This window comes from Mugil cephalus, chromosome 6, assembly GCF_022458985.1.
Source record: "Mugil cephalus isolate CIBA_MC_2020 chromosome 6, CIBA_Mcephalus_1.1, whole genome shotgun sequence".
Taxonomy (NCBI): domain Eukaryota; kingdom Metazoa; phylum Chordata; class Actinopteri; order Mugiliformes; family Mugilidae; genus Mugil; species Mugil cephalus.
In genome coordinates, this window is record NC_061775.1 from 27,015,386 (window position 1) to 27,043,300 (window position 27,915).

The 27,915-nt window shown below is 38.7% G+C and overlaps 2 protein-coding genes across 4 annotated transcripts; one reads left to right on the top strand and one right to left on the bottom strand.

The window, feature by feature from the left end:
• On the top strand, positions 1-3,340 carry atpaf1 (ATP synthase mitochondrial F1 complex assembly factor 1). Its single transcript, XM_047587867.1, has 9 exons — positions 1-220; positions 808-916; positions 1,059-1,121; positions 1,682-1,744; positions 1,864-1,914; positions 2,034-2,081; positions 2,177-2,272; positions 2,395-2,502; positions 2,589-3,340. Exons 1-9 carry the CDS (start codon positions 6-8, stop codon positions 2,769-2,771), a joined length of 936 nt encoding a protein of 311 aa, XP_047443823.1. The 5' UTR covers positions 1-5; the 3' UTR covers positions 2,772-3,340.
• On the bottom strand, positions 3,338-27,160 carry rhpn1 (rhophilin, Rho GTPase binding protein 1). Of its 3 annotated transcripts, none has more exons than XM_047587866.1 (16): positions 26,793-27,160; positions 26,570-26,666; positions 21,934-22,052; positions 15,346-15,474; positions 13,517-13,592; positions 11,769-11,846; positions 11,533-11,657; positions 9,843-10,009; positions 8,931-9,121; positions 8,698-8,854; positions 7,434-7,583; positions 7,162-7,356; positions 6,041-6,117; positions 5,811-5,957; positions 5,409-5,558; positions 3,338-5,327 (listed from the first exon to the last, which is right to left on the bottom strand). In XM_047587866.1, exons 1-16 carry the CDS (start codon positions 26,810-26,812, stop codon positions 5,115-5,117), a joined length of 2,091 nt encoding a protein of 696 aa, XP_047443822.1. In that variant the 5' UTR covers positions 26,813-27,160; the 3' UTR covers positions 3,338-5,114. The 3 variants fall into 3 exon arrangements, with proteins under 3 accessions (XP_047443822.1, XP_047443820.1, XP_047443821.1); XM_047587864.1 differs by having other exon boundaries at positions 5,409-5,561; positions 26,793-27,156; XM_047587865.1 differs by having other exon boundaries at positions 5,409-5,561; positions 21,934-22,049; positions 26,793-27,154.
• Between the last annotated feature and the right edge of the window lie 755 nt (positions 27,161-27,915).

The following is a 27,915-nucleotide window of genomic DNA, read 5'->3' on the forward strand; positions in this document are numbered from 1 at the left end:
TATAGATGTGGGACGGGAGCGATGGGAAGATGGCGGCGGCTTTGGTCCAAATGTCATGTCTGTACCGGGGCATGTTAGCGGTCAGGGCCACCGGCATCAGGACGCTGATCCCCGGCATGGTCCCGGCACAGTTCCGAGCCTTCTCGGTTCGGAAGGAACCGGAACTGGAGGAAAACCCGTTCTACGGCAAATACCAGGACAAGATCCAGAAGCTGCGCAGGTTAGCGGTCCTCCATGACACCCCCCCGAAACCCCTTTACAGAGCGTCTAATTTTAAAAATCGTTTCATGTTTGACAAGTTAACACACACGCTAGATTATCTTTTAAGATTTATTCTAAGTTTTGACTAACTTGTGATGAATTCGGCTGATATTTAAACCTTGTAGAATCTTATTTAGTAAGAATTTCCAATTCATTTTCAGATTCAAATGAAATGAATGATCTGTTGGAAAACAGGAAAAAAGCAGCTTCTGTCACAAATTTTGTTAATTCATTTTAAGGTAGTGTGTTATTAATTCATAAATCAAATATCTTAAATAATATATTAATTTCTGCAGCGTAATTAATAAAGTTAAAGTGAGTGTAGATGTGATAGGAGCTGCTAAATATAAAAAATAAGTTGTTTTTTTTTGTTGTCAGAAAAAAATTGAAATATATATTAATGTGCAAGTAGTCCTTTGAGAAGGGAACAGAGATTTTCTTGTTGGCTAAATTTATTCCCACATTTAACATCAATGCAGCATGAAGATGTCAAAAAAGATTTTTTTTAAAAACTTGTAGATTAACTTTGTCTGATTCCTTTTTCAGCGCTAAACCCCAGGAGTTCAAGACCCGACTGGAGAAGAGACATGAAAATAAGAAGGACGTCCTTGCAGACTCCAAGCAGGCAGAGTTCATCCGACTCATGGAGCAGGAGGTGGAGTATGAGACCCGAAATTATTTGAATAATTTATTATTATTATTATTATTTTTATTGCCATAATGTGACATCAGAAAAAAACATGTTTTTCCCTTTATTCTTTCAGTATAATTATTTTTGTTCTTCTGATTCTTTGCAGTTGGAGAAAAGGGACAAGATGGCCGCTGGCGATGAAGCATCAGGAGGTTTCACAAAGAACAAGGTGAGCAGTTTACAGACACGTTGAGGAAATATTAACAATCTTAGTTCAACTTTGCACATTTCTGGATCACGTTGGAAAGATGCTCAGAAACAGAGCAGCAGTATATGTCCACATATTTTAAAACATAATGCTGAAATATAACATGATAAAAATCTGCTTTTAAATGCTTTTATGAGCCGTTTTCAGGCGTATTCTCCACCATCTTTATTTTACATCACTTCCTGTGTTATTGGATGTGTTAGTTGCTTTGGTCACTGTTGAAAAAGACGCAGAGAAAATCTGTCAGAGGATGAGGCAGAAAGGGAGATTTTTTTTAGCAAGGCATATTTTAACTTTTAATCCAACTTTATTCTCTGTGGAGGGATAGATCAGACGGTCCATTCCCTGGTTGGACAGACTCTCTCTGATATATGGCTCTGCTATATTCTACCAAATCCAAACCCGTCCATTGGGTTAAACTGGTTTTATTTTGTTCATATTTATTTTGTCGTCATCATTTAAGCTGCTGCTGCTGGTGATGGAAAATAAAGTGCGTAACAGACTAATGTGTTGCTCTTCAGACGTTGGGCTCCATCCTGAACCTGGAGATGATCAAGGAGAAGACGGGGGAGGAGGTAGCAGAGGTGAGTCTGGATGTGGAGGAGGTGGTTTTTAACCCGACTCTTTAATCTTTCCTCACATCACTTCCTGTTTTATGTGAACGTGTCTTGACCTCTGCTTCGTTTTCATGCTCTTTTCTCAGCTGTGGATGAAATATTATGCGAGTAAAGACACGATCAGCGCCGTCATCCCGGTGAGCACACAATTAATCTACGTTTGTTAAAGTTTAGGTTTTTAGTGAATAAAATACTAAAGTGTTCATATTGTCTCTGGGAAATGATCTGATAACCTTTCGTGTCTTTATATTCTCAGGCACAGATCTATGGGATGATTCTGAACAGATCGAAGTCGTGTCCGATGGTAAAATTCCTTAGGATTGTCAGTGTGTGGTGGTTTTCTGAGTAAAAATGTGTTGTTTTTTTTTAACTTTCTCTCTGTGTTTCCTTCATCCTCAGTTTCTTTACGCTTTGCCTCAGAAGGAGGGTTATGAGTTCTTCGTGGGTCAGTGGTCCGGACACGAGCTCCACTTCACCTCCCTCATCAACGTCCAGGTAAACCACAAAATATCCCTTTCAGGTTCATTCAGAACAGATAAAAAAGTGCTTTAATTGTGGCTGCTTAATATAAATGATGGGTTATTGATATATGAAGTTTCTCTGTCCTGTTTGTCCAGACGCTGGGTGAGAACGCCCCCAGTCAGCTGATCCTCTACCACTACCCAGACCTGAAGGAGGAGAAGGGCATCGTGCTCATGACGGCGGAGATGGACCCCAAGTTCATCGTGAGTCCGTTTAAAAAGACGACTCTGAAGAGGCATCGTTCACACTAAATAGTTAATAAATCTCCTTTTCCTCTTCCTGTCCTCAGACCGTCCACCAGGCTCAGTGTTTGGCCAATCAGGTGCAGCTGTTCTACGGCACGCAGAGGCAGGAGACGTTCCGATTGGTGGAGACGTTTAACCACCAGCCCGCCGACTTCAGACACATGTCGGTGATAGCGGAGCTGGAGCAGAGCGGCCTGAGCTCGGCCGGAGCCTCCGGGGGTTCGTAGGACGGGCCGAACGTTTCCAGGAACTTTTAAGAAAAAAAAAAAGACATTTATTCCGCTTTCCACGTGGACTCAGCTGCTTCTACGCGGTTTTAGGAGAAAGAAGCTTCTCATCAACTCTCATGACTTTTCCTCGTCTCATTATTTGGAGGGAAATAATATTCGTCATGTTCAGTTCTGTAAATCTCCAGAAAGACTTTGTTAGCGCTGTAGCTAACGCCCCCCCCCCCCCCCCCCAACCCATAAATATGTTTAATAAATCATCTTTGAAACCACATCCTTTAATTTTAGTGGATTTACTGTTAAGATTTAACAAATCATTCCAGTTTTTTTTTAAGCTACAAAGACAGATTCTGGTCTGGCAAGTTTGGGTTTAGAGTCTGAAGTAAATAAAAAAAAAAAGTTTAAATTAATTAAAGACAACAATCTTTTTGAAAAAACCTCAGATAAACTCACACTGATGAACAAAAACTAGCATTAAATAATATTTAAAATCTGGTGCTTATGTTGTGTTTATGTATCAGAGGCATAAAGAGTGGAGGTAAATTACAGTAAATAAACAGTTAAAATGACAGTTCATCATTTTATTTTATTTACACATGAAGGAAAACAGTGCAGGTCCCTAAATGCAGTCATCAGGGACGGTCGGATACAAACAGTCAAATATTTACTGGCTCACACACTGAGACGTTCAGTCGAGGAGGACGCACGGCTCCATGCTTTTATTTTGTAATCTTTTCATAAATACTGGACACTAAATTATTATTGTGAATTAGTACGGCACAAACACACATTTTAAGCTACGGTTCTAGACGTATCAAAATCTTACAAAAAAAAATTATTCAAACTGAAAAGTGTGAATCAAATAACCACAGTTTTGAACCCTATTATAAAGAACGGAAAGGAAACATGTAACATTGGCTGAGGGCGACGTTCAGTACAGAGGCTGGAGGATATTACAGAATAATCATATTCTATTATTCCAACACACACACAGACACACACACCAGCTCTCAAGGTTTCATGTTCATTATTATTGCAACGTCAAAAACTAACGGACGATTTGTCACAGTGCATTAGAGAAACCGAAACTAACTTCAAGTGCTTTTAATCCATGAAACTAAACACAAATGTGTAACTGCTGATTAAAATGAGACGATAGCTTTTAACATCCTTCACGCTGATGTTCCACATGGTTCTGGGATGGAGGTGAATGTCTGAAAACCTTTGTCAGTAAAGGTGGATTCCTGTTTTTGATTTAACTAAATTCAAATTATCACAACAAGAAAAAACAGTTTATAAAAAGCACAGAAATATTTTTTTTTCTGTCAAGTTTCCACATTTAAATTCTCTTGAGAGTTAAAAGCTGCAGCCTCCGGGGCTTTTCCCCACATCTGTGTCCTTAACGCCAAGTTTAACTAATTCATTAATCACTGGTTTGTTTTGAAGTCACTTGTTGCAGGAAGTCAGAATTCTTGCCACTTGTCATCTTAAATATTCACCATGGCTGACTTTGTGTTTCACTCCCAAAGAACCAGGACGTCACGGTTTAAGACTTTAAGGTGTTTTCACAGAGACAGGAAGGAAACTGCAGATATTATTTAACAAATAATCTAGGATGTGTTCAGCTCCTCAGCTTCTAACAGAGTTCATGCTTCAGTTTGTCTGTTATATTGTCATTTTTTTGTGCTTTTATTTTCTTGTACTTGGTTGCAGTTCATGGTAAAGATGGATGTTGTGATAAATTCCCTAAAAGTGAAGCCAAAGTAGCCACGACTATAAAAAAAAAAAAGAGAAATTTCCCCAAACTGGTTTTGTATCTGCTGTAAAGTTGGACATTTTAACATTAATTAATTAATGGAGATCGACTCAGTTTTGGAGTGAGCCTCTAGTGGACATTTTGAGGAACTGCAGTCCCACTTTAGCAAAATCGCTCAAACCAGGAAGTTGCCGTTAAGTCTTCATCACCTTCTCACTACTGCACAGACTCTAGTAACAAGACTTCTGAACTTTTTTCCCTGTGGATGTTTGGCTTCACTTTTGTACCATGAGAGGAAGCGGGAACATGTCAGCCATCTTTGTTTACAGTCTATACGTGTAGTCATGGCATCAACCGTCGGCTCCTTCTGCTTCATTCTAGCAGGATAAACATCACGTAACGAGGTTGTTCCACCTGCCACTGCATGTGTGCTTTCACATGAAAGCAGGAACTAGCCACTAGCTTGTTTTCTGTCACAGCTTTGCGTTATCACCCACCTCCAGCAGAGCTGCTCGTGGTCGTACGTCGTGGTCGTACCTCGTGCTCCACCGCCGTGACTCCCTGAGAGGTTCCTCCTCAGTCTCGTCTCAGTACATGGCCTCGGTGTCTCGGATGCTCCCGAACGACAAACTGAAAGTGCTCCCCAGTCTCTTTGTGACGCCGCCGCCGCCTTCCCTCTTCTTCTTCCTGTTCCAGTTCAACAAGGAGGCGGAGCTCTGGCCCTTAGCCCCGCCCAGCAGGCGCTGCCGAGCGTTTTCTTTGTCGCCGACGTGGGACAGCATGATGGCCCTCCTCTCCACCTGTCACCACGCTCAGGTCAGAACACATCCGACATCCAGACAAGCGGCAGCCGCTAACGTCTCAAGCGTTCACCCACTCACCTGAGTGTCGTGCGAGTGCAACGTGACCACGCTGATCTCGACCCCGCGGTCGCTGCAGCTCTTCAACATGTGGACCACCTCCCCGTGTTTGGCCCACTTACAGTCCTGCCCGTCCACGGCCACGATGTAGTCTCCTTCCCTGAGTCCTGCCTCCTGACGCACACGAGACAAATTAACAAAGAGTCGATCACATTTCAAAGCATCGTCCATACATGTCCTCCAGCAGAGGGCGTGAGTCTCCATGGTTACGGCCATGGGGAAATTGGGGAAAATAGATGTTAAATTAATTTCATCTAGTTCTGTATTTCTGCTGCTCACATTTATCCATGGAAGTTTTTTTTTTTGTCTTAATTTTTTTGCTTTTCCCATCTGTAATTATGTCAAATGCAGAGTTTGTCTCACCTCTGCACATCCTCCGGGCACCACCCCGGCCACCAGGACGGGGGAGTCTCCTCTGAGGGTGAGGCCCAGTCCTCCTTCCCGCCTCTGCAGACAGATCACACGCACCGGGCCCCATCGGGCCCTCGCACAAAACACCGACAGAGGCCCCTGCAGCGGCACAGACGGGGCGTCAACTTTAAACCGACCAATCACAGTTTGATTTTTGATTTAATCTTCCCCGCGGGTCTCACCAGTCTTTGGAAGATGTCTGTGACTTGGACTGTGGAGAAGTTGGGTGGGGTGATGTCTGGTTTCTGGTTGGTGTGAGCTGAACAGAAGAAGAAGAAGAAAAAAACATTTAATTCTTTACGTTTATTTATTTTTTCCTAGATGAGATAAGATCAGTTTATTTCGGAGGAGATTGCACATTGATGAACAATAACATGGGAGAATACTGGTGTAAATATGCAGGATTATAGCAGAGCTGCTAATTTGGATCCACAATCAATAAATAAAAGGTCTGAGTTTCCTTTAAAGGAAGAATATGTGGGACTTTCCATTATTGTAAAGGGAAGAAGTTTATTTTTTGGATTGGACTGACTGAAAAGTCAAGGTTTCTGTAAATTAGATTAGCTCAGCTTTCCCTTGTTTGATGACTTTGTCTTTATTAACCTGTTGGCTTCCTGACCTCTGCAGTCACATCTATTTTCCTTTTATTATCTGGAGTATAACTATGTAGTTTTATGTGCATGCAAATAAATAAAAAGTCAATTACTCTGTCATTTAACCCTCAGGCATCTGTTTAATTTAACACCCTCTTGTAACCTTAGTCCAAAAACTGCTATAAAAACTTAACTGATTAATATTTTTTCTGATAAATCTCTTAAACCACTTCAGCACTTTACAAAAATATACCAAAAATCCAATACTTTTGAGGAATTTTAACCCTTTAAATGCCAGTTTCATTACTTGAAGTCACTGTTGTTTCTTACAAAAAAAAAAAACATGAAAAATTAGCTATTTTCCATAAATCTAATGTTGGATTTAAGCATCAGATTTAAAATTTACTTCCCTCTTGTGACCTTAGCAACAAAAATGTCCCATTGACTTCTATTATAAATACATTTACAGTCTCTCAGCCATGACACAATAAAGTCACTCATTCTGGAATATTAGGGTTTAATTTGTAATAACTGTTCTGTTGCTTTAAAAGAATTATTATTTTTTTAAATTTCAAAACTTATGCCATATACACTAATACAGCCAAATGAAGAGGACGTTTTTGTCCACATGGATAAAAATGTCCCTGAGGTTGTCTGAGGGTTAACAGGAGGTTAAATGTGTTTGATATCGTGGCTCAGATGTCGCTTACACTGTATCTCTGGAGCTTCTGCCGTCTCATCGAAGTCGTCCTCTCGGTCCAGCTCTGAGTATTTGTCCAGGGAGCGTTTGTGTGTGAGGGACAGCACGTCCTGCAGGATGTCCATCTTCCTCAGGATCTTACACAGACTGTGGACACGCATGGCCTCCTCATGTCTGATCACTGCGCGCCGCAGGTGAGCTTTACCTGAAGGTAAAGAGGGCAGGACGTGTTAAAGCATTCAGAGGGTTTCACAGCAGCTTCACTCGTTAAAATGAACTCACCCAGCTTCCGTCTTTTCTCAGGATCTTGTAGAACCTGGCTGAGAGGGACGTCCCCTGCAGGGACGTTGACGTAGAACTGAAGGAAGGTTTTCTCTGCTTCCTCTTCATTATCACCCCCCTCCTCCTCCTCCTCCTCCTCCTCAGCAGACACTACGGGGCAACACATAAAAGGAAGATGTATAAGGTTAATGGTTGAATCCTGGTCCTCACATTTTTTGCTTTGCTTTTAAAACATTGAGTAAAAGCTACTGTTATTCGATTTTACTTTTTTAATTCAAAAAAAGAAAAAAAAACAGAACCTTTGTTTTATTCTTTAAAAACGAAAAAGAGAAAGTTAATTTTAAGACTTAATTTTCTTTCAACTGACTTTCAACTTTTATTTATTTTTTTTTTTTACAGTGCATTGTGTTCTGCATCCTGATTGGCTAAGGGACTGTAGACCAATGTCAACAGTCTCCGTGCCTCGTCTCTGTACAACTTGCCAAATTTACGTTTGACGTTTGCAATTTTTCTCCATGATGAAACCCACAATGTTGACGAAACGTTCTGCACCGACAAAGGCACCTGCGAACGCGCCCAAACGGCAGAAAAATTTAAACTTCTGGATGAACAGTCAGCGGAACTGCGAAATACGCGTGAGTCACAATGTGTCCAACCTCGTATTGATTATTAAAATGATTACTTATTACAGTATTTCTAAAAAACTATCATAGTTATTTGTAAGAAAACGTTTATATTTTTATTACTTAAACAAATGCTTGGGCCTGAAAACAGGTTTTGATCTTTGGTTTCCTTCTATAGTACAGTATTGTATTGTATAATAATTGTAAAAAAAATAAAGCTGACTACTTCACGGATTTCACCTATCGCGGGTTCTTTTCGGAACGTAACCCCCGCGATAAACGAGGGTTCACTGTAGTCGACTCTACATCTAGAATCAACCTGCAGTACCTCAGTGGAACCCCTAGGGGTCCGCGGATGAACTGCAATGGAGTCGTGAAGTCTTTGGTTAATTAGACATTCTTTTTATATTTTTTTATTTCCCACACAAATTTAAATTTCTTGAAATACACATTAACATGAATCCAACGTAGTTTTGTAAACGGATAAGAGATAGCTGAATACTGAATATAAATAGCACTAGGTTAATATAGAACACATATAGAGGGTAGAGGCTCCACACTTAATCTCTCCATCAGTTTGGGGTCCTTAACCTGAAAAACATCAAAGATCTCTGCATTATAGGATTTAGTGTTTTACTCACACATGTGGTCACAGAGTGCAACAGCAGCGTAGTAATGCGAGAGAGCGCGGAAGTGTTCAGACTTGACCTGAACCATGGACGCCCACGAGAAGGGAACGTAGTCCTTCATCAGAGGCTGCGTCATGCTCTGCTGCACCAGCAGATAAACATCGGACACCTACGGGACGCGGCACAGAGGCGGTTACCACGACAGCGACGGCTTCTAGGCGAAACCAGAGACGCCGTCGACTCACCCGTGCAGCCTCCTGCGCCAGGCGCAGCTGGGAGGTGAAGTGTGTGGCGTCCTGCGTGGTGAGCGTGACGCGCTCAAACACACACTCCTGCACCTGGGCGATCATGAGGCGGACCAGCATGCAGAGCGACGGGCCGCTCATGTCCAGGCTCGGAGCGTTGGAGAAGTTCTCCTTAAGGTAATTAAACGCACCTAAAAAAAAAAAAAACACACAGAGAAAGAAATTATAAATTATCGGGGCCATTCCAGGCATTTTTAAAATGATTGGAATGATCAGGACATTCCTAATGATTTTAGACCAAAACCATAAACCCTCCGCTATTAGCATAAAAATTTAATATCTGGAAATATCTAATTGTTTATGCTGAATATGATCCTCCTGCACATTCTTATCTCAAACTTGGTATTTTGTTTCTCTTCTTAATGTACCGTTTGCTTTGTTATGATGTTGATCTGTTCAGTTTTCTTTTTACTTATGTGCTAATAAATAAATAAATAAATAAATAAATCTCCTCCCTCCTTTGTTAAGTTTCATATTGATCTCCAGACATATTATGAGTCTATAGATTGGATAAGATAAACTTTATTGTCTGTCACGAGTGACAGAAATTCATCTTTGACAGGCTCATAAAAACATTTAAAGAACAACATTATAAAACAGACAGAAACATACATTTAATCAGACTGTCTTCAACAAAAAGGAGGAGGCTGTTTACAGCAGCATGAGTCTACTTCTGTTTGTTCAGTGTTTATTGCAGAGGATAAACGATGTTTTAACGGTGTTTTTCTGGGCCAGTGGAGCCTTGTAATGTTTGCCTGATGGAGGCATGTAAAAGCAGCGGTGGAGGTGGTGGAGGTGGTGAAAGAAGGGTTTGTGGTGCTCCGGTGATTTGTCTGTGTTGTGTTCCAGTACCTGCAGCTCTCTGAAAGGCGTCTACCGCTCTGTCTATGCCGGCGGCGGCAGAGCGGTCCTGTCGCGCTCCGATCTGCGTGTACAGAGCAGCGATGTTGAACAACACGCTTCCCTTCTCGAAGGCTAACGCACGCTGACATGACGGGACGCCTGTGAGGGAGTCGTACCTGAGGCACAAAGCAAACAAATAAATAAATAAACATATCTTCTAATGGTCTATACTTTTACTGTATTATCCAAACTGCACTAGTTTTGTTCATGAACCTAAAAAAGCTGCAAAGCGTGAGTGGGCCTGAATTTGAGGATGTATGTTGCCTTCATGTTTATGTTCATGTCTGGTGTGGCTACTCTTTTGTTTTATTTTTAAATAATCTGTCAGATTGACCAAATTACTGCTTTACCCTTGTTATAAAACCTACCATTAGTCACAAAATACAATGGTTACCAAGTAAAAAGGTTACACATTATCGACAATAAATCATTAAACCAAACTAGAAAAGGTAGTAGAGTAAAATATTTTCAGACTAACATAATTAATATTCATATTCAGAATAATGTGAAATTTATTCATGAAACAGAGAAATGAAATGGAAACTTTTGACCTGTAAGACAAGCTACTTCAGCTTATTTTTCTTTTCCATTCGTTGACTCATTAACATATTAATTAGCTTTAGTTACATAAAAGGCTACATGTCTAGTTTAATAACACTAAACACATTGTAGTTTAGTAATATTTTTGAATATTGCCAGTTTTCACCAGATATCTAATGTCATGTACTTTATTCATATAAACATTTACAACGAGCTGCAGGTGAACCAAAGGAACCAAAGTGCTTCACAAGAGATAAAAACACACGGCAAAACAAGTACAGGACTAAAAGTAAGATAAATAAAAGGATAAATAGATATCTAAATAGTTACTTTTCTTTTTTTATATAGATTTGAAGAGGCCCAGGTCAATGCTGAGATGTGTTGTGTCAGTGGGGAGTTTATTCCAGGTTCATGTTTAACCTTTGACCTGAGCATTTCCAACTAGAGTCGGTTAGAAGAAGTCAAAGCCCTGGTTAGCATCTCAGATAAATAAGTTAAGAGCTTTAAAAACAGACATTGAAAGTTTAAAATCAATTCTGAAATGGACTGGAAGTCAATGGAGGGAATAAAGCATTGGAGAGATGTGCTTCTTCTCTTAGTATTAGTTAAAAAACGGTATTTTGAATAATAGTTGAAGGCGGCAAAGAGAAGACTGGGAGTAATAATCCAGTCTCGTACTAAGTAGAGCATAGATGTCTTTCTCAAAGTCAAAAAAAGTTCAAGAAACATTGACAACACTGTCAATTTGTTTATTAAATTTCATTGAACTGTAAGAGCTATAATTTATGTTTAGGCGCAATACTCATCTGAGCCACAGGAGGGCAGCCAGGCGGTGTTTGCACTGGAAGCTGACGGTCGCAATTCATGTTATTTTCGGCAAATTTAATGGAAGTAACTTATTATTTAATTAATCAATGTGCGGCAGGAAATAAAGCACATTCTTAAGGTGGAAAAATGGAAAGACTGGATTTGTTTGTCCACTACACGTGCAAATAATACGCCCATTATCAGCCAGTAGTGGCTGAGTATAGGACTCTGTCACTACACTGTCAAAAAATACTCCTAATACTGAATAAATGACGCAGTGCTTTGGTCCTACCAGTGGAAGTGAACACCCAGATTCCTGTGAGCAGGGAAGAAGCGCTGGTCCAGGTAGTAGAGCTGGTTGTAATACTCCATGAGCAGCTCCAGACCGGCCTGGTTACGACTGGGTGTGCGCATGGCCTGACCCGGAGACACAAAGAAATAACAACTCATCTAACAGTCACAGACCTGCTGCAGGAGGTAAACTCTGCCTTTTATATTGTTTTGTAGGAATCTGTATTATTTATTAACCTGTCTGAGTTCCATAAGCTCCTTGATCTCCTGCTCGTAGAGAGCGCTGTCCTCGCCGTAGTGCTCACAGATGAAGTCCTGTGACAGGAGACAGACGCTGGTTCACATGTGTTCATCTGCTCTTATTACATAAACTGCAGAGAATTCATTAAGTGACGAGAAAATCCTGCAGAAAACACACTACACTGATCAATCAGGTCTCTTTAGTTTGACTTCTGAATGTTTGTGACATAGAAAAACAGTGTGCATTCTAATGTAACAGTCCTGCACAAAAACTTTGTTTCATGAAGCTTCAGGTATTTTTTAAGCACTTGTTTAAAAACAACTAAAAAAGCTGTTGATTTAAGAGTGTTTTCATTTTGGAGGCTGAACTGAGCTGTGAATAACAACGTTCTGACACAGTTTCAACATCTACATTTATCATCTATATATTTGAAAGTTTTTATAATAGATCACAAACATCGTTGGAAACTACATATAGAATACATGAAACTAAAAATATCTAGATTAATTGATATTCTCTATAAACCAAAGCATTTAATAACATGATAATGCCTGACATGACGTACTGTGCAGAGGAAGAGGGAACTGTTTATAAATCAAATTTATATCCAATAATTAAAGTACAAAAAAGGAGTAATAAATAAAGAGAGTTATTTACAACCTACTACAGTAATAAATCTTTTAAATCCTTTAAATTTCTGTAAATCTCTGAATTTAAATTGAAGTCCTGTCTGCACTAATATTATGTAAATCTATTTTATTTTATTACTACTTTTTTGTGTGTGTTTTGTATTCACCTCGTATGAACGATAATAATAATAATAACACATTATTCATTGTATGTGGAACATTAAAATTCTTAGATATAGTTCAATTATAAATATTAGAATTTTTTTTTTTGAGCGAGAAAATAAAAGCATCCCTGATTGTGTTCAAACTTTTTTTTCAAATTAAGAGAGGGAAGACATAATTTACTCTTTATTTTATTTTTGAAATATGTTCAAGCAAGAACAAATGTAACATACAGATGTGTTTCAGTTTTTGCTGTGAAATTATGGAATGAACTATGTGATAAACTGAAGTTAATGTTGTTTTACATTGTTCTATATTAATTATCTAAATAAGCCCTGAAATTTAAGATAATTGAAGATTATAAGGAAAGGAAATAGAGTTTGAAGCGACATAACTCAGATGTTGTAGCACCTGATTTTCTCTGTTTTTTTCTATATTTGTATTTTTCTGCAGATATTCTGGATTGATTATATAGAATAAACAGATACTATAAACCTCGGGCTTCTAAATCCTTTTATTGGTCAATGATTGAGATGTTTTGCTGTAAAGTGGAAATAACGATCAAAATAAATAAAATAAATGAAATGCAAATGAGGCATGTGTTAACTCAGTGTTTGTCTTTGTCTTGTCTTTTAAATTTAGCATCAATGCAAAAAAAAATAAAAAAATACTTGTGAAATAAACTTATAGAGTTCCACTACTATAATATTTTAATCTTTGCTCTGACCTACTTTTTCTCTTAAAGAAAAGGGAACTTTTTTGTTTGTTTTATTTTTATGTCATATTTTAAAACAATATAATCTTATATAATCTGCCCCTTTACCCGGAGAATTTACAATTTACAAAGAACTTAAATTAATATAAAGCAAAATAATGGTAATAATAAAATAAAATAAATAAAATAGCTGCTGGCCAACACAGAAAATAATATAAATATGAAGGATGATGATCACCTGGATAGTTACTGTGAAATCCACCTCTTTGGTTTCTTTTAAGCCGAGTGGGATCATGGGAACGTTGACGGTCTCACTGTGAACAGACAAATAAATTGTGTATTTATGCATCCGTGCGTGTGTGTGTGTGTAATGGTTCACATGAGTAAACGCTCTGATACACGTGAAGTTTTAACTGTGATCAAGCCAGCGCTGCCATCTGCTAGTCTTAAACCCAGCAGGAACTCCGCTCAGGGCTTCATCCTGCTAATAAGCAAAGATAAATCCAGGTATTAACCCCCCCCCACACACACACAGTCTCCCATTCACAACCACCACAAACCTGGACACTAAGCAGGGGGGTTTATCTCTGCCATGACCGGGGGCCACACAGGAAACAAAACCTCCTGGCTGTGATGTGACGGACTACGAGTTCATAGCTCATTTACATAATTTATAGCTGTTTACAACGAGCTTGAAACCTGATTGTAATATTTCTGTAGTTGTATGAGCTACTTATCTTTCAGTAAATGTAATTAAAATATAATCTAGCCATCAAAAACAGGTCAATATCTGTTTAAATGTACATAATGTTTCTAATATTTCACTAAAGTCGTTACATTCTGTGTCTCTTAAACTCCTCCAGACTTCAGAGGATATTTTACCTTTCAGAACACAGGAGCTGCTCTCTGCTTTTTACTTCTCTGTTATTTAGTTTTTTTTTAACCCATTAATCTCATGCTAAGCTAACATGTTAACACACCAGAGTAACAAGCAATAAGAGACACAAAAATCTGATCAGTAAACCAGCAACTTTAAGTTCTGCAACATTCTGCAACTATGAAAACAGAAAATAACTTTTCCTAATAGTAATTTGCAAGGACTCCACGATACGACACGTATCACGATACCTGAGTCATGATACGATACATTATTGTGATATTATGATACTGAAATATGTTGCAATAGTCTTTATAGTTCAATGAGAAACAATTCTTAAATGCAGCTTAAGATACAAGCTGTATATGTACATCAGATGATGGTGATAAGTCATTGGACAAACTGAGTTATAAAAATAATATTAATTCAAATGATCCATTTCCAATTTATTGCACTTGTACTGTACAGAAAAAAATGGATAAATCGACCCAAAACATGACTTTTAATTTTTCTTTTATTTATTTTTTTCCACCCATATTTTCAAACATAATGATGACATATTTGAACATGATATACATATATGTATATGATTTATGAATGAAACCAACTTTTTAAAGTTTAAAGTTTTACCAAATAATAACATTCAACAAAGGTTCAGATTGATTTAGTGTAATTAGGAAACATGTTTCATGTCTATATTCTGTATTAATTCTATATTAATTCGTCAACACCGAGTACGATTTAACTTCAGCGACTTGTCCTGATTCTAATTGTTAATGCAGCTGTATTATCCTGCAGAAAGTCACCATTTACAGTCATATTAACCTAAAAGTCATGAGTCATGTCAGCTGCAGCCCTACATTATTCTAATTATAACGTACATTTGAATTGATAGTTTTAGGAGTCTAAAATATGTTTTGCCTATATCACATACAGATACAGATACAAAGCTACTTCAAAGAAAGCAAATTCTAATTTAATAAAAAGAATAATCATTACACATGAACTGGTCCTCACAAAGATAGAAGTGCAGGGGGACGTACACCCAGAGCACAATGGGGACGCAAACATACAACAGATCCTTGTTTTCACTAATTATAATTCTCATTAGACTAATGAGTGTGGCCTGGAATGTGATAATGAATGTGTGTGTGTGTGTGTGTGTGTGTGTGTGTGTGAGAGGCATCTACCTGTCCGTCTGGTAGGCCTCCATGTTGCTGTTCAGCTCCTCCAGCTCTTCTTTGAGCAGCTGCAGGTTGGAGTTGACGAAGCTGAGCTCCATGGCGACCGTCTCCTTCACCTTGTTGTTGGTCGTAGCTCTGCAACACAAACGAAATAAAATGAGTGTCTGTCCTAAACTGTCTGCGCCATAATTAACCCTCATAGCCTGAAAATCGTCCTTTTCCATTTTTTTTTTTGATCACTTAGTGGTAGTTATTCTTTTTGCTTTCATATTTGGCAAATGTGTGTATTTTGTAGCAAATTTTATTTTTAAAATCCCAAGTTTGTTGTGGTAAAGAGATGATGTCATTAGGTCATAGTGATCTGAGTGGGTTCATAGTGATCTCTGCATTGACCTGTGTGTGTGTGAGTGTGTGTTTGCATGCATGTGTGTGTGTGTAATTGAGGGTTTTTCCTGAAAGACAGAGAGAATGAGTCTGAATGTGAAAAAAGCCAAAACGCAGCTTGTTTCGATGTATTTCAATGGGTTTTAATTGGAGTAATTGTTTGAATTGGGCACTAAAAAAAAAATAAAAATCCACTAACATCAGTGTTGCTACTGATCACTGACATGTCCAAGGCTCTAATAATCCCACACTAGAAAAATCAATTTAGCATTTAGATTATTGAAAATATTCCTTTTTTTTTGTTGTGTGTGTTGTTTTTTGGCATATAAAGAGTCAAAAGTCAGAAAATAATCAAACTTTTGGTATTTGTGATTAGTACTGAAGTGGATTAAAAGATTTACCTAAAAAAAGTAGAAAAAAATATTAACATATACTATTTTTGAAGAGGACACTTTTGTCCCTAATTGGTAACAACGTAACAATTTTAAAATCAGGTATGAGGGTTAACATTCACTTCCTTTGGTTATTATACAGTATTCATAATCATCTGTTAACGGCTTCAGGCTGAAAGTGCAATAAAAATACATACCTTCCACAGGCAATAGTTAAATATTAACATTTTATAATTGCTAATCATTGGTCTTAAATGAGGGAATTGGCAACTTCTTTTTTTTTTACATCAGTCCAAACTGAATGACTTGATAATTGGTCAGATTCTCCTCAGGCTCTGGGAAATTAACGCCATTCAGACGGTTAAATTACGTGGTTTAATCAACGGTGATGTTGATAAAACATGTAATAACCATTAAAGGTACAGACTACACGCAGGAGGAAGAGATTAATGGACACCAACGATGTAAATGACATTCTGACACAAAGTGGACGGTACCCAAGTAAAAGTTACACCAACTTAGAGTGAACTACGTCTGTATGTGAGCAGAAAAACGTTCACCAGAGACTGAGCGTAACCTACAAAGAAATGGGTAACGAGAAAAATGCTTCAGGGTTTTATGTTTTCCATTTCACTAAATGTTCAACTTAAGACAAAAGAGAGACATAAGACACTGTTTACTTATCCAATGTTATGGTAACTTCCTTGTCACATTAGCGCAGAATTAGACAAGAATATATACAAGAAACAATAACAACTTTGAAAGAATATATAAAAAATAACATCACTCTGTATAAACAGAGCGGACTGGGAATTAAAACTGCTAAAAATTTGTGTAATATAAGGCAATTCAAAAAAAGCAAAAGGAATCTCCGTTAAAAACTAAACAAAAACGAAGCCAAGTCTAAGGTGTGCATCTCCTTTTTCATTCCGGCTTCTTGTTAATTATGAGCAATGCAATTTGAATCTGACAGGACATTTCTGCTATTTAATTAGCGACATAATTCAGCCACGCAGAAGAAGATCCCTGTCTGCGCTGTTGCTGTCTGAAACAGTATTTAACTGGCTGCTAAGCTGCTTTGTAATACAGCATCAAATTAAACAACAGAGCAAAAAAAAAACTGAGTGCAGGTGGATGGAAGTGAGTGATTCACTGAGAGCTGCCTTCACAAAGAAAGAGCATGTCTTTAATTTATGCAGCCCTCTCCTGCACCCTCTCCTCCATCATCTGCTGTTCATTCAGTCTAAGACTCTATGTTCCTCCTCCAAACACACGGGGGAGGAGGATCTCAGCGCTGAGTAAAGCCAGCCCACGCTGCCGCCTGCATTAACAACACAACGTTCCTGGAAACCTGAGGAGTCACTGGGTTGCCATGGCGACTGATGATATAAACTTAGCGGGAAAAGAGGTAGAAGAAATTCCCCTAATGACTGAGCAACCGTGGCTCAACGTTGAGACAACACGGAGGCGTGTCTACGCTGATAAAAAAAATACAGTAGCAGAGAAGCCTCCTGGACTTAACTTGCAAAAGTGGGTTGACCTTTAAAAGTTAAATGAACTTTACTTACGAAATGAATGTTGTACAAACAAAGGCTACTCCTGTTTGATGTGTGGGATAAAATGATGCAAAAAGTTGCCTTTTTATTAGGTACTGATAATGGCCCAGTGACTCTAACTGTAGTAACCAGACTGATTTCGGTGCTTCATTTGGTGCCAGTGAGTTTTTAATTAGCTTAGCCCCCTTAGCTCTATTGCTGCGCCAACGCTACACACGATGTCAGTTTTTCACCTGCATGGATGGAAGTGAACCTTTTAAATGTCTTAGACCAAATGGTCAAAAGAGCCTTCACCTCTAAAGATGCAGACTGGTCGACCTGCAACAAAGGAGGTAACACCTGGAATTAGATTCAACATCTGACCACACATAGTATTTTATTAAAAGACCAGAAATGTAGCATCTTTGATGCTTGACAGACGTTTTTATTATAATAATTACGACAGTTTGAGTGACTTTCAAGACACGAGGGCGTCATCCTGGAAGACTTTTCCCTCTATCGAGGGAAAAATATAAAACCTTCCAAGTTATTTATTATAAGGACAGGAAGCTAGGAAGAGCTACTATTAGCTAGGAGGGAAGAAAACTAGCACTTTTTTCTTTGGGGTCAATATGACACCTAACAATTTAAACCTCATAAAAATGATTCCAATTAAAACATTTTCCCAAGTTTATGTGTTTATGTACTTTATATCTCAGTGATTGACCTTAAATTTGTCCCTTTATATATTATAATATAAGAGGAGGGTTAAAGATGAGAACACAAGACTTTCACTGTAGAAAACAAAACCAAACAAAAGTGTTGTGGGTTTTTGGATGGAATCTTTTTCTAAACAAATAGTATTTAAAGCAGTTGTAAATTAAAAATTCATCAGTTATTGTATGTGTCAACATGAAATTTATTTTAATATGAATATTATTAGTCACTGAGCTTCTGTTGCATTAGAACAGGCAGGAGATCTTCTAAATTAATAAGTCATCAATTTATGATAACTTAGAATCAGAAAGCCTTTATTTGTCCCACAATGGAGAAACTGCAGTTTGTAACAGCATAAACAGGAGCAGTAAAAAAGTATTGGCATATATAGAAAAAATACTGAACTGCACAGGTAATGACTGTCAGATATTGCAGGTTTGGATGCTGAAAGTGTTGAACCTCGAGGAGTAAAAATATTGCAAGAGGAAATCTCAAACTGTTAAAGAATTCATCTAATGCACTTAACTGTTCCTGGTTTCATGTAATTCTTAACTTAATACCTTTGGATTTTTGGACATAAGCAAACCAGACATGAGACCTGGAGACGTCCCTTTGAACTTTGGAAATATTCCAGGTTTTTATATTTTATCATGTGATTCTTGACCAAAGTCAAACATGCAACTGAAGCTCACACTTTCCAGCTCCTCTTAAATAATAATCTTAATCTGTCCAGTTGGACCATAACCTCTCTCTTCATCTGTCACTCCCCCCCCTCCTCCCCCCCATCCCTCCCCCCCTCTCACACACACGAATATATCTAGGATCAGGCCCAGGCCAATCTGATTAGTCAGCTTTAAATGAGCTGCCAAATATCCCCTTCACACACACCCACTTGCACGCACCACATACTGCAGCTTTTAAAGGGAAAACGGGTCTTTCTTTAGACGTATTATTTAGCATCAGACGAGCATTTTCATCATCACACCCCTTAATAACTTAAATTATCTGCAGCCGATGAGCCACAGCCCCCGATGTGTTACAACCCCTCATTCAGCTGTAAAATCAACCGCCCCACCCACACCGCCATCCTTTTCTGTTCCACAACAGTTTCACAGTGAGTGAAGTGGAAAAAAAGAAAAGCTGGATGTTTTGTGAGTATTTCCAGTTGACCGGAAAAGGGGGAGGACAGTGCCAGACAAATAAATAGAGGGGAGGGGGGGATGAGTTCGCCGGTGATCCGTCGCATGGGAACAGGACGGAGGCGGACACAAAGCCGGCTGATTACAGGCCGCTGGGCTGTGTGGGGGTCCTCTTTTGTCTTTGAGCGGCCCCCCGATAGAAAAGGCAGGAGCGCTTGTTTTACTTCCCCTTAACTGAGTCATCACCTTTTTACGATAAAACGTAGGGAAAATGAGGAGAATGAGCCAAAAGAAAACACTCACCTGTTGCAAATGTCCAAAAACACAAAGATGTTAGATTTACTATCAAATCAAAAAGCAATCGCATGTTTTAGTTGATTGGTTTACATGAGTCTTGGATTTTGGCAAAAACAATGATCTGAAGATGTCACTTTGGATTTCTTTATGGAATAAAACAGACTAAACTATTTAGCAGCAGTGTCATCGCTCCATCCCTGAAGAACAATCTCTGTGAAATCTAATCAGCTGCAGCCAAACAAGTCCTACGATAAAAGTGCATTCTTTCTGCGTTGATCTTATTAGATTCTGACATGGCACCACTTAGGAGGCAGAAAGTAGCTCCTTGCTTTAATTAAGAGCCTCCTCCTCCTCCTCCTCCTCCTCCTCTTACTCCTTCTTTCACTCCCAAATTGAATCTTTATGAATAAGGTTAGCGGCAGCCAGCTCCCTGCAACTGTGTTGTGTCAGAGGGTTGTGCACACTGGACTATTCAGGCTGTAAACTCAAAACTGCCACGACAAAGGAGGAGAGCAAAATGTATGCACATATATTAAATGTATAGTCCTGGGCTCTGTATTAATTTACCTCTGAGAGGGTAATGAACATGCACAGGCTGAGGATTAGTTGAGCAGAGAGGGAATGAGAGAGGGAGGGAAGCTGGATAAAGATGACGCTAATGTTCTCAGAGAGAAAACTTTGATGTGCTGCCACCATTTCTTTTTCTTAATTCCCCTAAATTTCTCCACAAAAATCAAACTCTGGGATGTTTGAAGTGTGCAGCACGGACAAAACACGGTTAAACGCAGACAGGCAAATAAACACGCATGTTCACGCACGGTGAACACAAACAGAGCCGTAAAAACTGGGTGGTGCTGGCGTGCGAGTCTTTGGGAGGAGAGTGACCTCCGACCTTTTCCCATCACTGGACTGAACCGCGAACGTGACAACAAGGGCCAACGAGTCAACAAAGAGCAACCGACGCAGATGAGACCTGAAAAGAACTTCTCTCTACATCTTAAAGTGTCTTTCCCAGGAACATTTACCTCAAGAAAATACAGTCCAGGACTTTGGCACTAAACCAAAAACATTCACGATATTCACCATGTTGATAGAAAGCTTGGAGCATCAATAAAGTACAATAATTTAGCGTTTCTAAACACACATGGTGCGACTGCGTCACTGTGAGGCTGGTGAAGATGGAAAGGTCCAAAAAATGAACCAGTAGAACAAGAAGACCATGAGGAACACGAAGAAACGGTGTCAGTTGTTTGGTTTTTTTTTTAGGGTGACCAGACGTCCCCGATTTCTGGGGACAGTCCCGAGTGTTGGAGGACCTGTCCCCCGGCTAAAGCTGTCCCCAATTTTAGCTTTATGAATCAGTACGTTTACATGCACGTGAAAAAAACAAATTATTGCCCTAATCGGACTATAACTGGAGAACTTAAGAAGTGCACGTAAACACGTTACTCTGACTAAAATCACAGTTCTCCTTATCTGATTAAGACACTCAGGTGATGTGATTGGAACTCGGTTTTCTCCCGCATGTATGGGCTTAATCGGACAGTTAACGGGATGATGCGTGTGCGCATGCTCCACAACCACAACCGCCATCTTTGGTGATTGGGAAATGTCAAAAAAAAGTGTTTCCAGCATTCGTCGATACGTCTGAAAAACCACCTCATGAGAGCGTAAGAGTTTTAGCTTTAGGTATTTGAGATTTTTTTGTTTTTGAAAAGTAGGTGTTTCTTTTAGCAGTTTTTTTATTGCATTTCTAGAGGGAATGGAAACACAGCAAGTGACGTGAAGAAGAGCAATAGTTTTATGTTGTGCTTGATTAACTTGGAAATATTCGTGGAGGGAAATATACCAAAAAAATACCCGTGCAATCAGAGCCTGCGACTTCCACTAGCGACCAACTAAGTTACAAAGAGTTTGGTGTTGATCTAATTCTGTAATGATGCATAATCTAATGTATTTCCAAACTGATTTCACTGCTCTTGATTAAATTAAGTGATAACGTCTTGACTCTAGGTCACTGATGTGAGGACGCAGCTTATTTCAACGTGTTTCAACCAAGAAAACAGGGAAAAAACTAAAGCGAGATAAACTTCCAGAGCAGCGGTTCGATTGCTCATCCCAGCGGCTCACCTGAACAGGTTCTCCGCTCCGGCCCTCATTCGCATCTCCTTGTTGATCTGCTGGTTGATGCGAGCTCGTCGATGCTGCAGTTTACTGCGCTGGGTCAGGGCGAAAGGATCACAGCCCTGCTGGGACAACGAGGGAATAAAAGAAGCAAAGGAACCGATTCAGGGTGATTTTACAGCAGAAAAACGTTTATCTTTCCACCACAACTGTGTCGTATAAGAGGGTGTTGATTTTAACCAGTCGTAACCTAAAGGATGCTACCTGTACAAAGAGCTACCTGCAAGGATTTCCTAAGATGTCAAATGTTGCATTTCCATGGAGACTTGTATTCCACTAATAATCAGAATAAAATATGTCTCATGTAACTATCAGAAGAGGGAGGAATATTGTATTATATCATCTATTATTGGAATAAATACATTCTTTCTGAGCATAGTTTGCTCCACGTGGGGTAAAGATAAGATGACGTGACAAGTGGGGGATAGAAACAAAACTGGACGAAGCTGTAATTGATGTGACTCCATCTTGGAAACTGTCTTCTACTGAAAAAAATGTACTGTTTTCAATAAAGCTTCAAAAAGCTTCATGCATGTAAACGCACATATCTGATCAGATCATCTTATTTAGCATCCATGTAAACAGTTGGAGTCTCTGACTACGTTACATGGATGATTTGAAATCATTTCAGTATAAGAACGGTGAAGATGTACCGAAACTGAAGAGCACTGTGGGGTTTTAACTCGGTAAAAGAGAATAATATGCTTAACAAGATTTGCTAATATGTCAGAGCCGTGTATCTCTGTGAAGATTTAACAGCCTCTTAAGTCCCTCTTCAGTCGGCAGTTTGCCAACAACGCCTCCCCACAGCGGACTGTTAAACATCTGCTCACAAGAATCAGCTATAACGCATCACGGTTTCAACACTTAAAGGTAAACAGACGAACACTTTCATGACAGATGCAGGGGTTGTACTGTAAACATGCTGAATACTCCCCTTCCTTATCCCTGTAGCTCCTTCCATCACCTCCCAGCCACCCAGTTTTACTTTATGTACATTTCTCATATTGTTTTTTCTCACACTCTTTCTGCCTTTATCTTCCTCGTTCCCTCTCACCCAGTTAAGGTGTTTATTTGGCAAAGCCAACGTCGAGTAATCCCCAGAGTGCCTGTGTGGATTAGGCTTCAGGCCGAGCTCCCACCTCTGCTCTACAATCAGGAGATGGATGGAGGCACCGCGGCATCTGTGCAGGTAAAACCTCTGAACATCTATCCAGCAAACTGAGTTCATTCAGGAACCGGGCCCATAATCAAACCAGATCTCCATTCGAACCAGTAATATACCCACAGGTGAACGAATAGGTCCATGCATAAGGCCAGAGTACAAACGCTGGTGCAAAGGTGCAATGAGTAAGACAATTAAAATCACTGTCGACCTGAATTAGAAAATGACTATGCTGTGCTTTATGTGCTGCTGTTTTAATATCTGGCCTGAGCTTTAGTTTGGTAATTTTTTAATTTCTCTTTATATGGGATTAGTAGGACCTAAGAACTATAAAAACTAAGCATCGTCTTTGACAGGAAGTAGTTTTTTTGGGGAAAAAAAACGTCCTCATGTGTGAACACAGGGATTATTTCACTGAATATTATAATAAAGTCACCAAGATATAAAGCTGAACATGGCTGTGCATATAATAAATTTTTTGCTAATCAGTTACAGCTCATTTAAGTTATAGCTCGTTACTATTCATGGAATTTGTTACGTTTGCACGTCATATTAAACTAGAAAAGTTAATAAATAAATAAACAAGTTTCAACTGTAAAATTTGATGAGATTTTGTACATTTTTGCTCTTTTATTACGTGATCGGCAGCAGAATGAATCCACTGAAATGACCGGTATCATGTTTTACATCAACTAGTGTCTAGTTGTGAGGATAAAAGTTTAAATGAAACAGGATAAGCTGCCACAATAAAGCTCAACGTCCCCATGTGAGGACACAGGGTCTTAGAAATTAGAATTATTTTACTCAATATTATAATACAGTCACCAATAATGTAATACTATATATAAATGATATATATATTTTGAACATTGCTGTACAAAAGCAGAACTGCAATAACGAAGACCCAACGTCCTCAATCGAGTACTTGCTAATTAGCTATATAATTAGATATAGCTTCTTATTGATTGAATGTGCATGTCATTAAACTAGAAAAGTTAATAATAAGTATAAATAACCATGTTTCTGTGAAGTTTGATGATGTTTTGTAGCTTTTCCACTTTTCTTATGTGATCGGCTGCAGAATGAATCGTCTAAAAGGCCTGTTATCATGTTTTTACACCAACTAATACTTAGCTATGAGGATAAAGGTTTAAACGAAGCAGAACAAGCTGAGGATGCAGTGTCTCAGGAGGTTAAGATACTCACCTCTGAGATTTCTGCTGCAATCCAAAAACAAAAGTGGGTGAAAGAACTTTTATTTATCACTTCACGCTAAAGAAACATATTTGTGAAGTCATCCAGGACAGAGTCTATCCAAGAAACAAAGCTAAAACAAAGGCAACTGGTACATTCTCTTAAAGACATTTCCTCCAAGTAGCTTCTTCAGCTCTGAAACGACTGGTGGGAAGTTTAAGTTTTTATCAAGAACATCTGTGGGTGGAGTCCACAACACGAAGTCAGCATTTTGTGAAGATACACAATATATATCCTTCAACCCAAACTTGTAAAAAGTGGAACAACAAGCAAGCTGACTATCTATCTATCTATCTATCCTCTCCCGTCAGGAATCCCATCGCACAGAGATTAGTCCACGTGTGAGGGAGATCCAAAACATGACCAAAGTGCCAACTCTGCGTGCAGAGGCCTGGAAGCTCATTGGATTTAAATAAGGATGACGACAGAGAAGAGCAGCACGGAAGCGAAGCCACAAGAAAGAGGTGCCAAGTGGAAATAAAATATTGCAGAAATGCCACATACAGTATCTCTGAAGCCCAAGTTCTCTGAAAATCTCTTTCATAACTAAGCTAATTTTGAATGCACACACTGAGACACTCAGCCCTGCGTCACAATGCTGCTTTTATATTTAAACTCCATGAGCAAAACTCTGTTCACCTCTTCTGTGTTTTGTCTTGCGTTTTGCTTGCGTTTTCTTGTGCATTTGGTTTTTTGTGCAAATCTCTCCTGTTTTGTCCTTTTCACAGATTCTTTTGCACAATAATGTGCTTTTTTTTGCACTGCCTGTCTTTGTTTTGCACTGACTGATGGAATGATATTCCACTTTATTTTTAGCATTTCTTTAATTCCCATCCCACACTGTAAATAGTGACTGCGGTTATATTCTTGCATATTTTGCACATTCTTTCAAATTGATATGGTCTTTTATTGTTTTTTTTATATATATATATATATTTCTTACGTAATTCTACTGTGGCAAGGTAATTTCCCACACGTGAGATAAATAAACATTGTCTCATGTGTGACAAATGATATGACAAATACTACAAATAATGTGACGTCATTTCTGCTACAAAATTCAACAATAGAAGAGCTTTAAAGACTAGAGAGAAGTATGTTATGCTAATCGAAGAGTCCACAAAATGTTTACATGTATCATAATTAGCAGTAGCATCTATGTCGAACTAATGAGATGTAAATAGCTTTTGTTTGTAATTTGTGCACTGTTTTAGTCAGATAACTGGACACAAACTCAACACTGCGGTTATTATGCTGTGCTAAAATCAAATTGTGTTGCATGTGGCCCTTGAACTAAAATGAGTTTTACTGCCCCTGTCGTAATGTTTCAATAATTCACCTCCAATTTGAGGCCGATACGACCAAACACAGGCAAAAACATCTATTAACACCAGGCAGAGAGACGATTAATATAAATAATGTGATGCAATCTTAACTTAAAGCCGGTGGATTAAGTAGAATTTATGATGCTCACATTAAATCAAAGTACAAAATTCAACAATAGCAGACTTTTTCCTACAAACGAGGAGTACGTCACGTTTACCAACGAGTCCACAACATGTTTGCGGGCATCTTAAGTCGAATTATCGAGAGATTGTCAAAGAAAATGACTCGCTTATTCAAGTCTTCGTCAAAAACATTGTTGTGATATTTCGAATCCCACTATCAATGTTTGGATGTTCAGTCCAAATACACCAGGCAAGGAGAAAGATAATATAAAAAACATGAAGCCTGGGAAGAATCCACGACCTTTTTGTTGGGTTATTTTAAGTAAAGGTTGAGCTTTTTGTGAAAATACACAACACATCTTTTTACGACTGACGCAGAGGAGGCTTGTATGCACATTTCCTAAATGTTAAATCATCACACTATTCCCTTGTTTTCATTTTTAACTCCACATAGTCCACTCAGTAATATGTCATAACTACTAATGTCACAATCACAATGCACAGTGAAATGTGTTTTTTGCACCTGCAGCCAATGGCATAAAAAAAGTAATAACACAATAAAAAACAGTAAAAGTATAAAGTAAAAATATAATGTAACAAAAAAAAATATAGAGCGTAGACTTGCAGTGTTTTGGGGGTTAAGTTAAAGTGTCTGTGGTGAGTTTCTTTAACTTTTCCCTCATGTTTACAGTAGATAAGAGCTGCTGTGTCTCACCTTTCGGATGCTTCCAGCTTCGCTGCCGCCTGCGGGCAACGTTAGCGGCATATCCTCGTCGTCCGAGGCTCCGTCCGACAGGGACATCTCAAACTCTCTGTGGAGGTTAAAAACCAACTTTATTCCCACTCACAAGCCTTAAACACACCTGTCACACTCCGTCGTGGACCCTGAAACACACAAGTGAAACCGTGAAATCGTTCACTTTAAGCTAACCACTTGCCTCGTCGCAGGTTCCTCCATCGTGAAGCGACGACCCCGGCGGCCAAAAAAGTGCCTACATTTCCCCCCCTAAAAAAAACTTGTTCGTCAACTTTAGGAAAACACAAAACTCCGAGAGAAACACTAGATTAACTTTTCCCACTCTTGAAGACGACTCCGTGATAGATACCACCTCCTCCTGCTCTCTGGGTTGTGTGTGTGTTTTTTTTTTTTTTTTACTGAATTGTGTGCGCTGCAGCTGCAAGAGCTTACTCTCAGAGGCGGGAGCGAACGGAGACGCTAGCCAATCACGTTGCAGTACTTGTGAGTGACAGCAGAAGTAACGAATCAGAGGGCAGATTTGGACCGAACGGGCAGCCAGAGCTGACCAATCGGCTGAGCCCAAACTCTCACGGCGTCCCCCTGCTTAGCGGGGGTAACGCGTTTCTATGGTAACGCCAGGGCTGTGGCTCTCGGAGAAGCTCCGCCTCTCTCATGAATATTCATAAATGTTAATTTTTTTATTTAATTTTATTTAAAGTATATTTAAATATAATTAATAAAGACGTGATTTACGTCGTTACTATTATTATGCGCGCCGCAAATGACATTTTACTACTTGAGTGAACCCAATTAATTTGTTTCAATTTTGCATGTTTTTTTTTTTTTATTTTTATTTATTTATTTATTTATTTAATTGCAGTCATTCTCATTTTACCGGACTCAATTAAATTTTCATTTTTAATTTTTTTTTAAAATTCATTTTACATTCATTTAACTCATTAAATCATATTATTATTATTATTATTATTATTATTATTATTATAAACATTAATAAATACACACACACATATATAGTGCGTGTATATATGTATATTCCTATAACAAGTAATAACAAGGAAATATCTGTACATACTAGTGATAATTATTAAATCTATTTCATTTCATGAAGACTATAAATCTTTAAAAGTCTGTTAGGTCTGTTCATGTAATTATATCGATGCAATGCACCACTTATATTGGGTGAAACTTGTCTTTTGAATCTGGATATTTCTGCATTCTACTCTTTGGTCACTTGGGGGCAGTTTGGTCCCTTTCATTTTCTGTGTTTTTATAAAAAAAACTTTGTTTTTCACAATTAATGC

Excerpts from the sequence above, each read along its gene's own strand:
- atpaf1 (XM_047587867.1), top strand. The coding sequence starts at position 6 with ATGTGGGACGGGAGCGATGGGAAGATGGCGGCGGCTTTGGTCCAAATG. Across the intron at positions 917-1,058 it reads TCCGACTCATGGAGCAGGAG|TTGGAGAAAAGGGACAAGAT; the intron begins GTGGAGTATGAG and ends GATTCTTTGCAG. Across the intron at positions 2,503-2,588 it reads AGATGGACCCCAAGTTCATC|ACCGTCCACCAGGCTCAGTG; the intron begins GTGAGTCCGTTT and ends TCCTGTCCTCAG.
- rhpn1 (XM_047587864.1), bottom strand. The coding sequence starts at position 26,812 with ATGGAGGAACCTGCGACGAG. Across the intron at positions 11,658-11,768 it reads AGCTTATGGAACTCAGACAG|GCCATGCGCACACCCAGTCG; the intron begins GTTAATAAATAA and ends TCTCCGGGTCAG. Across the intron at positions 5,958-6,040 it reads CAGACATCTTCCAAAGACTG|GGGCCTCTGTCGGTGTTTTG; the intron begins GTGAGACCCGCG and ends GTGCCGCTGCAG.